Raw genomic sequence first — 16,559 nt, forward strand, 5'->3', positions numbered from 1 at the left:
ACTGTGAGCTAATAGTTATCAACTGTGCATGTCATCCTCATTAGTTAAGTTGAAATTGGTTCAGTGCAGACAGAAATAAGGACTGTGTCATTTATTTATGTTCATTACTTCTTAAAAATCACTAATGCATCCCTATCTGAAGTCTAAAATTAGCAGTTCAAAGGCATCTCTCATCCGAAGACCGAGGTTTTCTCAACTTTTTCAGTGTGTGGGGATGCAACAGTAGATCATTAGAGCTCTTGGTAACACTATGGGATACATCAGGACAATGAAAACTCTGGCTTTCGAGGGTACATACATTACAAATAGTTTGTCAAGGACAAATGCCTGCAAGGGAATACAAACTGAAATACAAGATGCAGAAGAACATGTTGGATTTGTCTATTATTCTAATAACATCTGTGGAATTCAGTAGGTAAAAGGCAGGGCTTAGCTGGAGCAATTTCTAAACCACACTTAGAGGTAATGTTAGGATGGAATTGATGCCAATGGCCATGCAATCCTGACACATAGGGCATGAGCATGGTCATTGTGAAGGTTTCCTTAATCTTCACCAAGAATATTAGATTGGCTATCAGGATGCAAATGACCATGTTTAGTGATTATTGTTTTCAGCAAGGTATTACACCTGGCTGCCGCAGTGGAGAAGAATCAAACCCTTGACTGAAGACACATATATAGCAATCATGAAGTGTGTTTGTGGGGAAACAGCCATTACAACGCAGCTGTAACAACGCAGGATGTGTTACAGCGCATGCACTGTTATCACGCACAGCCATTACCACACATTTTTTTACAATGCATATGCCTTACCACACATGCCTTAACAACGAATTAACATTGAAAAAGTATGAATGGTAAAGACATATACGTTGCACTAGTGTTAAGGGCATATTCCGGTAACGGTGGTAAAGGCACTGGTGTGGTCGAGGCTATCAGTATTGCTAAAGGAAACAGAGAGACCCATCGGCTTCCTCTAGACAACCTGTGCTGCACCTCGCATCGGAAGAGCAGCCTCGTTATCCTGTAGAGGTAAGGGAGATTGGGCCTCGGGCGGGGGTTACGGATTTAGGGCTTTAAACTGGGGGTGTTTTTTTTAATTAAAAGTTCCAGGGAGGCGTGCCTGGTTTTAGGGCTCTTAGCAGGGGTGGGTTATATTTAAAAAGGGCAGGGGGTGAGTACACTAGGGTATACTTTTAGGGCTCAGGGCAGGGATGGGTATTTTAACAAAGGCTAGGGGCGGTGGGGTAATGGAGACGGGTTGAAGGGCAGGGGTCAGGGAAAACCTTTAATACGCATAGGCCTTTAACAAACATGCCTTTACAACACTATTAATTGTAAAGCCATGCATGGAAAGGCATATTCATTATAAAAAATGTGTGGTAAAGGTTATGCTTTGTGAAGGAATTCACGTGGTAACACGTGTGCCGTAAACATGCGTTGCATCTTACCGTCATACATTGGTGTTTGTGCACTTCAGGAGACAGCCCTCAGTGACCCATTCTGACAACTAAAGAAATATCAACTGGATGATATTGACAGTCTGATTTCAGAGTGGTCCCAAGAATGGACCATGTGTCAACTCCCCTCCCAACAGTCTGAGCACAAAGGAATATTAATGACAACATTGGACAACTTTGAACTTGTCCATGATTAGGCCAAATGGTTAAAACACTCACAGGTTACAAATCTGGAAATGAATAGGGTGAAAGATGTCTGGGAACTATGTTATGTCACTGCTTCATAATCTGTCCTTGCAAATTCTTCAAAAGCAATAGGTTCCAACATGTAATTTTGTGGTACACTTTCTAAACATATACAGTGCTTAATTGACTAGGCATGACATCAATAAAACTCAAAATATGATATAATAACAATGCTATATTACAACGAATAAGAAGTTTTGAATGTAGTATGCTATGGGATAAGAAATTTGATATCATATTATTGCCACCTGCCTCTTACCTATTAAATACTCTTAGAGTTTTCTATATGGTCCCAGCTGAAAATGGCATATATTATTCTACAAAACAAATCAGAAATTGGAGCCAAGCACTGGGGAGGGTAACCATGTCGCAGGTAATCAATTTAGACCTCATTGAAGGAGGCTTTATTTTAGAAGCTGGTTCTGTTCAAGTGGGTTTGGGCTAATCACATTCACAAGATATTGGGAAGTCAAAAGCCAAACTGTGCCATGGCTACAGAGGGGGCCTTGTCTGAAACATAGATGTGGAACAGTGTTTTTGCTTAGCTGATTGATCATCCACCCAACCTTCCCATACCACAGTTGTGTTACTTGTGCATGTCACTCTTCCTGGATCAATCACTTTTAAAACCAATTCCTTCATCGGGGACAAGCAATTGTCAGTATTGAAGCTTCTTGCTTTACATCCTTTTTCACCTTCATGCTCTTGCCTGTATCCCGCCCCATCAGATATTCCTTTGTGTTTATCTCTGATCTAAACAAGATGATGTAGCATTTGGGGAAGAATAAACAGGAAACCAAGGATGAGCTGGAAGATAAGATAGCAAAGATCTCCATGGCCACCATGTACTTGCCTCGAGTGCTGAGATAGGCTGGAATAAATGAAAGCCATACGCTGAGGAAAGCGAGCATGCTGAAGGTGATGAATCTGGCTTCATTGAAGCTGTCAGGCAGCTTCCTAGCCAAGAAGGCCACAATGAAACTAATCGTGGCCAGAAAACCAAGATATCCCAGCATGCACCAGAAAGCAATGGGAGATCCTTCATTGCACTCAACTAATATCAGCCCAGGATGAATGTGAATGTTATATTCTGAGAAAGGGGGTGCAAAAACCAGCCAAAGTGCACAGAGAACTACCTGAACTAGTGTACCAGCAATTATGATCGTACACGACAGATGGGTTCCAACCCATCTTTTTAAAATACTGTTTGGTTTGGTGGCTTTGAAGGCGATGACCACAATGACGGTTTTGGCCAAGATGCAAGAGACACAAAGTGCAAAGGTAGTGCCGAAGGCCGCCTGCCTCAAGAGGCATTTCATTTCTGTGGGGCAACCAATAAAAGTCAGTGGGCAGAGAAAGCACAAGGTGAGGGACATGAGCAGGAGGAAGCTGAGGCTAGTATTGTTTGCTTTCACAATGGGCGTATTCCTGTAGTGAAAAAAGAGTGATATAATGATAATAGGAATCACTGAAGAGAAAATGCTGCTTGCTGCCAAAATAGATCCAAAGGTTTCCTCATAGGAGAGAAAGTCAGTGTTTTTAGGAATGCATTGATCTCTGTCATCATTGGACCACTGATCCCAGGGGCATTTAAAGCATTCAATGGAATCTAGAAAAGAAAACATGGAGAAGTACGTAAGAGCACTTTACTTAACAAATGTAAGATTTTAACAGGAGGTCATTCTTGTGCTGGGCATCCTACCTGTTACGTTTGATATCTCCCCTAATCTGCATGGAAAGCATTGAAAGCAACACACTGACTTTCCTGGTCTGATGGCTTTTCGGAATCCTTTTGGACAGCTGGGAGAGCAGACAGAGACAGGGACCTGAAAGGAGAAAATAGATCCATGTTTAACCATAACGAATAAGATTGACTGAAGCAGTGTTGAATATTGTCGGGGATCTGTCTACAAAATATCGGCAAGCTACAAAAAAGATGAGGTAGGCATAAATAATGGTAGTATTTGGTATTCATCTGAAGAAGTTCTGCTTATTTTAACTTCACATAATGAGAACAGATGTATTGCAAATGGTACCGGCTATTTTCACAGGTGACATTGATGTTGATGCTGTCAGGTGAGTGATCAAAGCTTTTACAATTGATGACAAGGAACAAGTTAGAGCGAGTCTAAAGATGCTCAGCATTACAAAGTTCAGTCATTTTTTGAAACCATTGATAGAGAGAGGGAAATGCATCATGGTAGCCTATTTGCCATGTTTGCTTTCCCAAGTGTCTCACATTATGCTGATAAGTTGGGGGCTTAAGGCAAGTGTAAAAGTTATCTCAAAGTCTTCCTGTCATAGACAATGCAGTTCAACATGATGATAAAGGTGGGCAGGTAAGAGAATGGTGAGTTAGAGTTAAGCCAAGGGTGTGACTCTTCTCCGTGAGTCAAACCGTGACTGAATGGTGACCAGGTTATATTTCTTTGGAGTATGACCAAGTATAACACAAATAATTTCGCATGAGAGGTTTAACCTGTTTAGAAGCAACCTCCGGATTTCCCAGAGGTCAGTTATTTGGTCTCATTATGTTTTAAGATGGTGAGGGATGTGCACCCAGGTATTTTGTACTTCCCTGGAATCTCATGGATATATTAGTAGGCTTCTCACCCACAGGTACCACTAGCGGCATGCTTTATCATTGGATCTACACCAACTGCACTTAGTGTGAATGGGTGGGCTCAGTGCAGTTTGTAAGAGCAGCTCATTGTCTAAGGAACAGCCAAAGCAAGTTAAAATCACCTTCAGGTTCCTAAATCCTATTTACTAGCAATGCCCTTTGTGGAGAATAAAAGCAGTGAGATGTTTATGGGCATAGTGATCCCTAACATCAATGGATCTACAAGTTTCAGACTTTATCTAGTATCACAAATGGTAAATAGTCTTTCTTCAGAACCAGAAAAGTACATAATAACCCTATGACATATAGGGCCAGATGTAGGTAACGTCAATTTAGCGAGTCCTTAATAGCGATTTTTACCGAATCGCTATTAAGGACTCGCTAAACTGAATGTAGGTAGGAATCGCTAAAATATTAGCGATTCCTTAATATTCCTTAATAACAAATCGGTAATTGAGATTCTTTATTGAGGAATACCTAGCCTTTCATTCCTACAGGCTAGGAGGCCCATAGGAATGAATGGGAAGATATCCACTATTAGCGATTCGGTATTACAGAATCACAAATAGCGGGAGCTATTTCAAGGGTGACTGGGTGTCCAAAGGACACCCAGTTGCACCCCTGAAATGTGCATGTGTGCACATGTGGCGCACATACAAGCCCTAAGGGCATGGATGTGTGCCACATGGCACATTTAAAAAAGTGCTTTTTGAAAGGAAATCGCTACTTACCACCAACTTGAAGTTGGTGGTAATTAGCGATTGCTTAAGGGCGAAGTACACTTTTTTTAGTGCTACGTACATTGCATTTAAGGAATCTGTATTTCCTATTCCTTCAATGCAAGAGCAAAATAAGGAATTGCTATTTTGCGATTCCTTATCTTGCAAGTAGGTTTAAACTCACCTACATTGCACTCAGCCAAATACTGGTCGGTATTTGGCCACCTACATCTGGCCCATAGTGGGTAACTACCAACTCTGAATAGTAGTTTATAGAAACATCATGAAGCATGCAAACATAGAGACCAAAGATGACCTTTTCCTGTAATGGTCTCCGAAACAAAAAAAGCATGATTGTATTTCTGTAAGGGGGTAATTCTGATTCCTTCATATTATATTGGCTCATTCTCAGGCACACCTTGGTTGACGTGTATGACAGGGCATGCAGACATTTGACTTTACCTTCCAAAACATCAGACATGATATATACACATATAAAAGCACACACGGAAAGGTGAATAAAAACAAATCATATTTAAGATAGTGTTCATCATGCACACATAAGAAATAAAGGGGGAATATTTACTTAGATTTTGCACCGAGTTTGCGTCACAAAAGTGATTCAAATCAGCGCAAAATCTTTTTTTCCCAATTTACTATCCAGCCCCAAACCTGTTTAGTGCTGGAAATAACGGAAAAGTCATGTGAAGCAGTGCATAGTTTGCACCATGGGGGGCGTACCAAGGGTGGTACATGGGCATTCACATGCAACCATCCAAGGTTCCTCAAGCTAAACCCAATTAACAAAATAAAGTAGATTGGTTTTAGAGTGAGAAACTGCACCCTTTTCAAGTAGGCACAAGGAATGAGAAATTATTTCATTGCTCCTTCCTTTTTTGACTTTGCATGCATGCTGCACTTTACAGCACACATACAAAGTGAGAAAATGGTTAAATTAAGTCTGTGCATAGTATTGTGTACTGTAAGGGAAAGTCACAAGGGCTAGGGAGGTAGGGGACTGAAGTTTCTCCACCTGGTTACAAAGGGATAAATGCAGAAACAGTTTTTTTGGGGTACTGTATATATAGGGAACCCACAGAAAGGAAATTGCTGAAATACATACTTGGGTGCCTAAAAACATGCTAAAAAAAGGAAAACCCCATTGTGAGGTTGGCGCAGTGAGTTCTAACAAATACAAAGGTGAAAAAGACACAAAAGGAAAGTAGTTTCTTGCTGCTTTCTCAAGACATTTTACTAGGTATACATGGGATGTTTGTCTATTACAGTATAAAAAAGAAGATTTCTTGTTCCTTCATTGACTTGTTCTAGGGTGACCCACTTGAGATCTATAACAGTGTGTCCAGTGAATATGTAATGTTCCACCATTTTTGTAGCTTTGTGTTTGCATCTTATAGTGCTCCTGTGCTCAAATATCCCGGTGCTTATTTTTCTCCTAGTCATGCCTACATTTAAGATTGCATGTGCAGGTTAAGAGGTATATCACTTGTTCGTGTTACAGTTTGTATGTTTTCTCCATTGTCAGGGCAAGTGTAGCCCTGAATCTATTTCTTTAGAGGGCGCAGTCAGATGGAAAACATTAGTTTGGCTACATGACTAGTGAACTACTACTCCTGGGCCAACACTAAAAGATGATGGATAGAATGCTGAACATTGTCAAACACTATCACTCACACTCAATACAGAGATCTGAGCCTAAACTGCACCCATTCCATTAGGCGCTATGATAGAGAAATGCTTCTATTTCTCCTTCCTTTTCCGACTTTGCATGCAAAATGTACCGAACCTATGCCAGACTCTTGGAGACCCCTTTGCACTATGGTCTAAATGTGTGTCCTTGGAGCACAGCTGCACATTTCTGCATCAGCTTTGAGGAGAGGGGAGGAGAGTGGCACATTTCTGTAACTATGGCACTCTCTTGTACTCTCCTTCACATGCAGTGCAGCGCATCATTTGCAGCTGCTGCACTGCGCTGTGTGATAAACTATTAAATCTGGGCCTTCGTCCCCAAATATGGCTGATAACAAATAAGATAAAGTAAGCAGATGTATGAAATTTCCTCCTGAAATTTGCCTACCTGTCTGTTCGTTGTTGTCCATTGAACAGCGCTAGTGTTGATCGTAAAAGTGTTCGCTGCACTGGAGTCATAGGTGCCCACTTTCATGTGCATGATATTCCCTTTGGGATCCTGCTGCCAGTTTACAATGTCATACCGTGCTGGTGGGTTGCCATTTTCATCAAAGAATGCTTCTGTGTCTTCGCTTCTTAACCTCAACTTCTTGATGTAGTAAAGGAGCTGGGAATAAAGCAGGGTGGAAGTGGGTTTGAAGAATTCCTCTGCAAGTCTTGCTCCATTAAGAGTGCACTTTTGAACCACCCTTCTTCTATTCCTATGATGCTATTTTTATTAAGGAGTAAGAATGTTTAAGAACAGCATAGCTTTATAAAGTTCCCTAAATAAAATCTTCCTCATGGCATAATTAAGGGAAGCAGACATCTGAAACTCAAAGCACTGGGATACAATAATATTGCTTTTATATGTTTGATGGCAGTCTTAGAGCCCACTGTTTGGGAGCACAGAGATGGTGACGCAGCAAGGACAGATTCTACACACCTCGTTGCTACCTACTTCATAACAAAGCCGCATATGTATGCAGGTGATATGTTATTCAGTGACTAGCATGTGTACAAAAGCATGGGAAGGGTGAGAGTGCTCAGACTAACCACCATGGCACTGAAGACACAGACACCTCTGGTGCAATCTAGTAGCGTTCACCAAGAGATAATTAAGGCTCTAGGTTTGCAAAAATGTTAGGGCTTCTCAACAGCCCAAAATCCATCTGCCAGATACTTAGCTTAACTCATTATCTATCCCAAAGACATACTCTTCTTATAATTAAGGTGGTAAGAGCTGCAGACGTTCATCAATACTCTCCGAAGAAAATTCACCACATCTCCCTAGAACATCAGAAAACCTCTGTTCCTTCTCAGAACATTTTAAGAATTGACTTTGGATCCAGACTACTTATAAGGCTTTACCAAGCATCACTTGCTCTGCTGAAAGTTGTACTACAATCCACTGTTGTATTGATTCATTCTACAAATACATTTAACCATACATACAATATTACTTCTGCTGGCTCCCCATATCTGCCAGTATCAATTTTACGATTTGCTTCCTCATTCATTAAGCTATTCATGGCACATCCCCTCTGCATCGGACCTACTTAAAATCTCAGAAGGTTCAAGAAATCGCAAAAGGTTCTGTTTGCCTGACACTAACATATCCCGTTACTAGGAAATTGATCCAGAAATTCATATCTACTAGGTATGAATTCAGAGAAATCAAACCACCTGAGCTGTGCCTAACAACAAGAAACTGAAACCTTCTACCTTCCTCAAAGTCCCTGTTCTTTCCTGAAAATGTAATGAGAAAAGCCTCTCCTTGACACCATTCTGGATAAATTGAATTTATACATCACTATCACAAGTCATCATCCCAAATTGCCTTTCAGCTGGTCAAGCCATCACCCTCCTGAAAGAGTCAGTGGTTGATCTCAAACAGTTGGACAATTATCAACCAGTAGCAATTCTTCCCTTCCTGGCCACGGTCCTGAAAAACTGTGTTAAAATCCAACTAATGTTGTTAATTGCCCATAAATGTCTTCTTGATGCTGTCCAGTGAGGCTTTAGAATGGGTTGAGGCAGTGAGATTGCAATACTTCAAACTGTAAATAATGTACTCCTGGACAAATTGACTTCTGTCTTATCACCCTCCTTAATCTTTCTGTGACACTCAACACCATTAACCATCCCTCTTGCCTTAAGATTCTTGATGAAAGGATGGGTCTCAGTGAATTGGTATTAAAATCATACTTCTCATATCTGTACAACATCTCTGAATCAATAAAAGTCCTAAATAAACACTCCAGCTTCATGTATCCCCAAATATGCGTATCCTAATGTTCTATAACCTCTACAGTATGAAATCATGCATCACTTTGCTAATACTCCAAAGTCTCCTAACATTGCAATTTAGATGAGACAAAGGTGTATCTGAGACTAGCTTTAGACATGCAAACAAATGCATTCTTGGACAAAAAACGACAATCTCAAATTGAATCCTTCAAAAACTCCAACGGATTTCAATGCCTAACTGCTCAATACCAGGGCAATGCTGGCTAAATGCCCTCAATATCCTCGACTTTCAGTTCTTCATAATCCATTGATTAAAATTCTTGGACATCCACTAAAACAAGTATGGCAGTCTTTAAACCCACATCAACCCCATTTCAAGGTGCCTATTTATGAATAAGAATTATTCACAGAATCAAAACCTTCCTGCCAGCCAAATGCTAACCACATTGTCCAATCCCTGGACTTCCCTAGATTAGACACTTATAACTCTTTGTTAACAGTTATACAAAGGCTTCACCTCTCTACCCTGAAAGCTGCTCTTCGTGTAGCTCTGGGGCTCATTTAAAGCACCAGCAAGTTTGGCCATATCACACATATCTATATCTCTTTGAACTGGCTCACAGGTGAAGCAAGAAGTATCTTGAAAAGTGACTGACTAAAATATTTAAATAAAGAAATATGTGGTCAAAAATTCCTAGTAAGAATCTGACAATATTGAGGACAAGAAAATTGTGAAGGTACATTTCTATGGGTAAGCACAGTTTTACTAAGTTTAACTACAGATATATTCACCTTGGTGACAAATATGTATTGTCAAGAAGCTTAAATGTGGAGCTAAGAATAAAAAACATACACCTATCTATTTGTACTCACCTTCTCGATACTCTTTTCCCCAATCTTTTGGCCACACTATATTTTTGTCCTAGATATTCTGACAGGCAATCATCTTGTAATTCACTTGCATTATTAATGCATCTTTCCACTCTAAGACACTGAACTATTTCTCTAAAAAACTTGTACCATACTGCAAAGATCCTTCTGTTGGAATTCATTGTCTGAAGAGAGAAAACAAACCTTTAAAGAATCCTTCACTGGATGGATACTAAAACTGCAGAATTCAGACCCGCCCATTAAGAGGACAAACTCAATTTTTAAATTCTGCGATAGCTAACTGAACAAAAAACTATAATTCAAGGAATAACTAATTAATGGCTTCTCTTTGGAACAGAAATGGGCCAACAAATCTTCCATGTCTGTGAAACGGACTAAACTTGGCAAATAGATCATACCATAATGGTCCTAATGTAAATTGTACACAATACAATTTTTTGAAATATTATTGTCATTTAACCATGGACAGATGAACCAATGCCTATCATACCTTTCACTTCTCTACTTCAGGTTATAAATAATTTGAACCTTTTGGTATTTACATGTATCTTATCTCATTCTTATACTAAGTGAATGTCCTGTTTTTGTTTATACATCAGAATCTCTGTGAAGGGTTTTTACTTTCCTTTGGTTTATTACATGAAACGCAACATCTGCAATAAATAAATACATAATTTAATTAACTGTCAATATTTCAAAACACAGGCACATAATGTTCCTTTTTTTGAGGCAACATTCCGTCACTGCTTGAAATGTTTACCTTCCACTGGTATTCTTAATAACTTTCATCACCTGAGGGAGTTATTTCAATTAATATACGTGCTATTTACAGGCTACTTGGCAATAGGAATATAAAAATTGGCACCAGCAACGGTATTTTTTTTAAGCGAATATAAAATAGATATTCATTACGCCACAAGGATTATCAGCAATATGGCAGTATGAGCTACAACAGCGGACTTACTTCTCTTCCTATATTGTATACCTGAAATACGTCTCTACTCATAATACCAGGATTTGTTTTTTCTGAGGTATTTTTGTACAGTTTCCTTGATATTTGTATATTTTTGAAGGGGCCTTTGCTTCTTGATCTCACCGCGACGATATTACTATTATAACAAATGTTATTTTTCTAGCGGTGTGGTGACTCTTTCTAAGTATCATAATGGCTTATGATACTCATTCTGCTAGATCTTCAATTTCCAGTACTAAACCAAAACGTCATAAAAATTATCCACCTTCTCCCATTCACTCTTCTCAGAATCCTATTCTGGACTCTATCCTAGATGAAGTCCGTGGTCTTCAACCCTTTATGATCACGACCAATGAAAAGTTGAAACAAATTGAGGAGAGATGGATTGTTATGGAGAATAAGGTTCTGGAATTGGAACAACGTGTGAGTAACCTACAAGATGTATCTACAAAGATCCCTTTACTAGAACAAGAAATTCACAAGCTCAAAATCCATACAGAGAATCTTGAAAATCAAAACTAATGAACAATCTACGCCTTTATGGACTTCCAGAAAATATTGAAGGCTCAGATATGGTATCATTTCTACAAAAGTTCCTCCCAGAACTTCTAGCTCTTCCAACTTTGATAACTCCTCTCAAAATACAAAGAGCACATCGTTTGGGTCGTCTTACTTCTAATGCTACAAAGCCTCATGGAATAATAATGCTTTTTCTTGAATTCACTGAGTTGATGCAGGTTTTGAAAGCTGTAAGACTTAAACGACGTCTAACTTGGTCTGGACATAATCTCTTCCTTTCTCAGGATATTTCCAATCAACAAATGCGTGTCGCAAAGAATTTCTTGCTTTACGTCCTCTGATGAGGCATTTTAATGTCCAATATAGTATCCTCCATCCATGTTTATGCAAGATTACCCATAATGGTTGATCTTGGTCCTTTGATGATCCGGAAAAACTGAAACTGTTTCTTCACAACCTTTCTTCTAATGGAATAGACACTAATGTCTGACATTTTTCTTCACTAGGATTGCTATTTTGATCTCATCATTAATGTTTACTCAATGTTGTCAAGCTCTTGGTTTTTCCGTTTACTCATGAGGTTCTTTTTCTTCCTCGTTCTGTGTGTTTCTGAGGTCTGTGCCCTCTGGCGTCACTATGCTTCTCCTTCTTCGATTTCTTTTGTTATTACAGATCTGGATGCTATTCCTTGATATGTCTTTTTCCTCTTTCCTTTTATTTTGTTTACTTTTCTCTTCTGTCTCCCCTCTCCTTCTCCCCTTTTCTTTTTTAATCTCTTGTTCATCATTGTCCTTTGTCATTGTTTTATTGTTAATGCATCTTGATAATGTTTTTTTTGTAGTAACCTCCATATGTAATTCTTTCATGTGGTGGTTTTTTTTCTCCTGTAGTTATATCCTTGAAGTATGTGAACTCCACCTACGTTTTACACTCCTAGCCCTCCAAGATGTGTAAAATTGTCACGTGGAACATTCGTGGTATTGGGAGTCCAGTCAAAACACAGAAGGTATTGTCTCGTCTATCCAAACTTAACTCTCAAATTTCTTTTCTTAAGGAAACTCATTGGACTGATGTAGAGTCTCTTAAGTTGAAAAGGCAATGGGTGGGTCAGGTTGTTTTTTCTCCTACATCCAACAAAAAGAGGGGTGTTGCTATAGTGTTTCATAAAGCTTTGGCAGTACACATTATATCCACACAGAATGATGATGATGGACGATGGGTAATGGCAAAGATTGTGGTACAAAATAAAACTTTAGTTTTGTTACATATTTATGGCCCTGTTAAGCCAGACCCAAAATTTTGGAATGGTATTAAAATTCTACTTTCTTCAGTAGACTGTCCTAATAATATTGTCGCTGGTGACTTTAACCAATGGTTAGACCCTTTTTCCGATATATTGTCCAAATGCAAATTTCATCCTGACAAATCTCATATAGCTTTTTTTTCCAATGTTCACCGCACCCACTCTAGAATTGATTATATACTGGTTAGTAAATCTCTGCTTCCTTCTATTCAAAGCTCTGAAATTGGATCTATTTTTATATCGGACCATGCCCCTGTTCACGCTGTATTAGACCTTTCACTTACCTCCTCTCATTTTAGTCGATGGAAACTCAATAATTTGTTATTATCAGACACGGTTTTTATTAAAGAAGCTACCACTTTTATTAATGAAGTTTTTAGTTTCAATAACCCATTGGACACTTCTGTTCCTAACAACTGGGATGCTTTTAAGGCTGCTTTTCGTGCCTTCACCATGTCCTATGTATCGAGAAAAAAGAAAGCCACAAGGAAAAATTATGAGGATCAGCTACACAAACTCAAAGACTTAGAACATGTGTATTTTCTTCTGCCCATCATGATTCGATTAAAGCAAAAGCTGAACTTAATAAATTAGCAACAATTGGAGCATGTAATATTTTGCTTAAAATTTAATCTAAATATCATTGAGGTCAGAATAAAGCGGGTAAGATGTTAGCCAACTATTTGAAAATTAAGTCTGAACGTAAAAATATTGGCCCTGTCCTTAATGAATCTACCAACAAACTAGTCTCATCAGATGAGGACTTTCATGAATATAATAAATCTCTTTACTCTAATGATACATTTCCCACTAATCAAAATTTAAACGCCTTTTTATCAAATCTCCCTTCCCCACCATCTTTATCTGATGAATTTGATGCATTAGAGAAAGATATCACTCTTCAGGAGGTAACCAATGCTATCAAATCTCTAAAAGAGTCAAAAGCTCCAGGACCTGATGGTTTGTCGGTAGAATTTTACGACACCTTTATTTCCGTTTTTTCACCAAGCTTCTGACACTTTTTAACTCCTTTATTACAAACACCAAAGCATCTGGATCCTTTATGGATGCCTTAATTGTTATAATACCTAAACCTGATAAAGACCATTCTTATTGTAAAAATTACCATCCTATATCGTTGATAAATTAGGATTGCAAAATGTTTGCCAAGATTCTTGCTACCAGACTTGAGTCTATCATTCCTCTGCTGATTAAAACTGTGTAATGGAGAGGGTGCTACCCAGTGGTTTACAGTGATATGTTATAGTGACTAGATATTTTAAGGCTGCGAGACTTTCCAGGACTGGATGAAATTACCTCATAATGTTAATGCACACAACAGCATGCAATGACAAGGGCTATCATATAAGTAAATACAGCGGGCCATCATTTCCAGTGGCTGAGCTTCTGAATCAGCACCTGCCAAGGAGCTTTAGTAGCATCAAATCAGCTTGTTATCAAACAGTGCAGTGGCTAGCTTTCCTGGGCCCCAATGGTAGTCAGGTTAAAATGCCAAAATGTGCAGTTAGCTAAAGTGATGATTACAACAGCTTTCTTCAGAGCGCTATGAATGCAAACCCACCATCTGAATTTAAAGGTATGATAATTAAAGATGTTATCCTGGTGTTCCAATGTCATGGTGGAGGTATTACCTATTGCTTTTTAAGCATAATGTATGGTCACTCATTGGGGCCATGGTCAGAAAACTCATAAAGAACTGTGTTCCCTTATTTGTAAGTAATAAAAGGGTACATATTGGTGGTGGAACTATCTGTGCTATTTCCCTTTCTCTTCCTCACGTAGAAATGAAATTTCCTTGAAATATACTTTAAATGAAAACATACCTGCCATGGGTGGAATTTTGAGATATTTGCACAGGTCCCGTCAATAAAAGGCCCTTCACCCTTTTTGCACATTGTCAGATCTTTTAAAGCCAGTACTGTGGCATAAACTGCTTTGTAGATATTGTAGGTGATTCTAAAGTTCATGGTGCTGCTGATTGGCAGGCTTTCTAGTTTCTCATCCCCAGTGCATTTCTTTGTTTTATTGTCCTTTATCGCAAATGTGTCCTCATCTGACCACTGACAGCCAAAGGTTTCTTCCCAGAACCTTCTGACAAAGATGTCCTCTGGAGTTTTAGAAGGATGGATTCTCATGAAGTACTCTTGAAAGCCCACCATCTCTCCACTGTATATTGCAAATCCTATGGTGCTTGCTAGGATTTCTGAGTATTTCTCAAATGGGGAGAGGAAATCTGTTGACCAGGCTTCGCTGGCAATCCAGGTCTTCCCAGTTACATTTTGCCTCACCAGCTCATCGAAGAGAGGAATCAAGAACGCAATAGAGGAAAAGATGATAATGGCAGTGGCAGCTGAGTTTTTGATAACTTGGGCAATATGAAAAGCATTTTTGTCCACTCTGCTTAAAAGAATATTCTCAGTGAAGGCCACACAAGCCCCATTGTTGGTTATTGATTCTTGCACTATTTGACTCCCCAGCTGTCCATAGCTGTCTTCTGCGGCTACAATGCCCACCCAAGTCCATCCAAAATGTGTTACTAATTGGGCAAGTCCTCTGGACTGAAAGTCATCACTGGGGATGGTGCGGAAAAAAGAAGGGAATTGGTTCCGGTCACTTAGTAGAGGACTTGATGAGAGAGGGCTGACCTTTCCCAAAGTAGAAAAGACACATTTTAACACAAGATTACTTCAAATGCACACAGTCTCAAAGGTGAACTGTATCCTAAACCTATACTTAAACTAGATACCTTACACACAACAAGAAGCATTGACAACAATAACTTTTAAGATGTTGCAAGTGGTAAAATCAATTAAAGGTGGAGCAGGAATATTAATTAAAGCAGGGGAGGAAATCCAGCTTAGGTACAAATTGATGTATGTTTTTGGGATTCATTATCATAAGTCAGTTGCAAAGAACAATGACAAACTGCTAATAGTGAAAAATTGCAAACAGTTAAATATTGTCTGAGCCATTACAGTACAGCAGCCATATTGTCTAAAAAATTGATATAACCCCATTAACGTGTAATGCTGCACAGCTCTATAGTAGAACTCCTAAACAGGATTACATCCTAAAGCAATAGTCCCTAAAGCAGTTTAAGACAAAGTAAACCTCAATAGGCATTTTTTTATTACATTGATGGGGCATTCTTTCATTTCAAAATGATTGACAAATACCATCCACTATCTTAAAGATAATCAACAAAACGCAGGGGCTACTTATTTTCTTCATGAGTTCAGAAAAACACATGAAGACCTATTTCTGTGTTGAGTTCTTTTGGTATGATCATGTATAGAAGACGTGTGTAGACTTAACTGTCTGTTACCTCATATTGTATTTACAGCTTCTTTAGAAAGCTGCACCCCATTCAGTGATTTGATTCTACTCTCCAATCATTCAGAAAAGTGGATGACAACCGGTTAACTAGCATCCACATTTCCTATTGCACACATGTGTTTAAAATTCTGAACTTTCATTGGGGCAAGAGCTTCCTCAATATATATCTATCCGCAAGGACAAATCATAGCCCAGACATCACATTCAGTAAATCAATTAATAAAATGTATAATCGCAAACGATTTTGCATCAACAGCATTTTGAACCTTCCTAAATGTATTGACTCTAACAAGGCACATATCTTTACCTGTTTCAGATGTAAATTTGAGTTCTATCATTCAACAGTCGTTATCTATCTTATTTGAAAATTTAATGTGTGCTACAATGTCTCGAATAGACTGAGATCTCTCATATGAAATACACAGAAAGGCTGAAATACAATCCTTCAAATCAGAGGCAAGGGGTAATATCTTCCTATGTTTTATAGTATTTACTTGGATATTCCTGATCATTATATTACATATTTCTTTGG

At 38.8% G+C, this 16,559-nt stretch overlaps 1 protein-coding gene across 1 annotated transcript in view; it reads right to left on the reverse strand.

Moving 5' to 3' along the window:
• Positions 1 to 2,344: 2,344 nt before the first annotated feature.
• LOC147678569 (extracellular calcium-sensing receptor-like) overlaps positions 2,345 to 16,559 on the reverse strand; it is a 43,689-nt gene continuing 29,474 nt past the window's right edge. The window contains exons 3-6 of the mRNA XM_086945697.1: positions 14,515 to 15,336; positions 7,144 to 7,362; positions 3,409 to 3,532; positions 2,345 to 3,315 (exon numbers count right to left, since the gene is read on the reverse strand). Of these exons, the coding sequence (XP_086801823.1) occupies positions 2,345 to 3,315; positions 3,409 to 3,532; positions 7,144 to 7,362; positions 14,515 to 15,336 (2,136 nt within the window). The remainder of the gene's footprint in view (positions 3,316 to 3,408; positions 3,533 to 7,143; positions 7,363 to 14,514; positions 15,337 to 16,559) is intronic.

Source organism: Lissotriton vulgaris, chromosome 12 (assembly GCF_964263255.1).
Source record: "Lissotriton vulgaris chromosome 12, aLisVul1.2, whole genome shotgun sequence".
In the NCBI taxonomy this organism is placed as follows: domain Eukaryota; kingdom Metazoa; phylum Chordata; class Amphibia; order Caudata; family Salamandridae; genus Lissotriton; species Lissotriton vulgaris.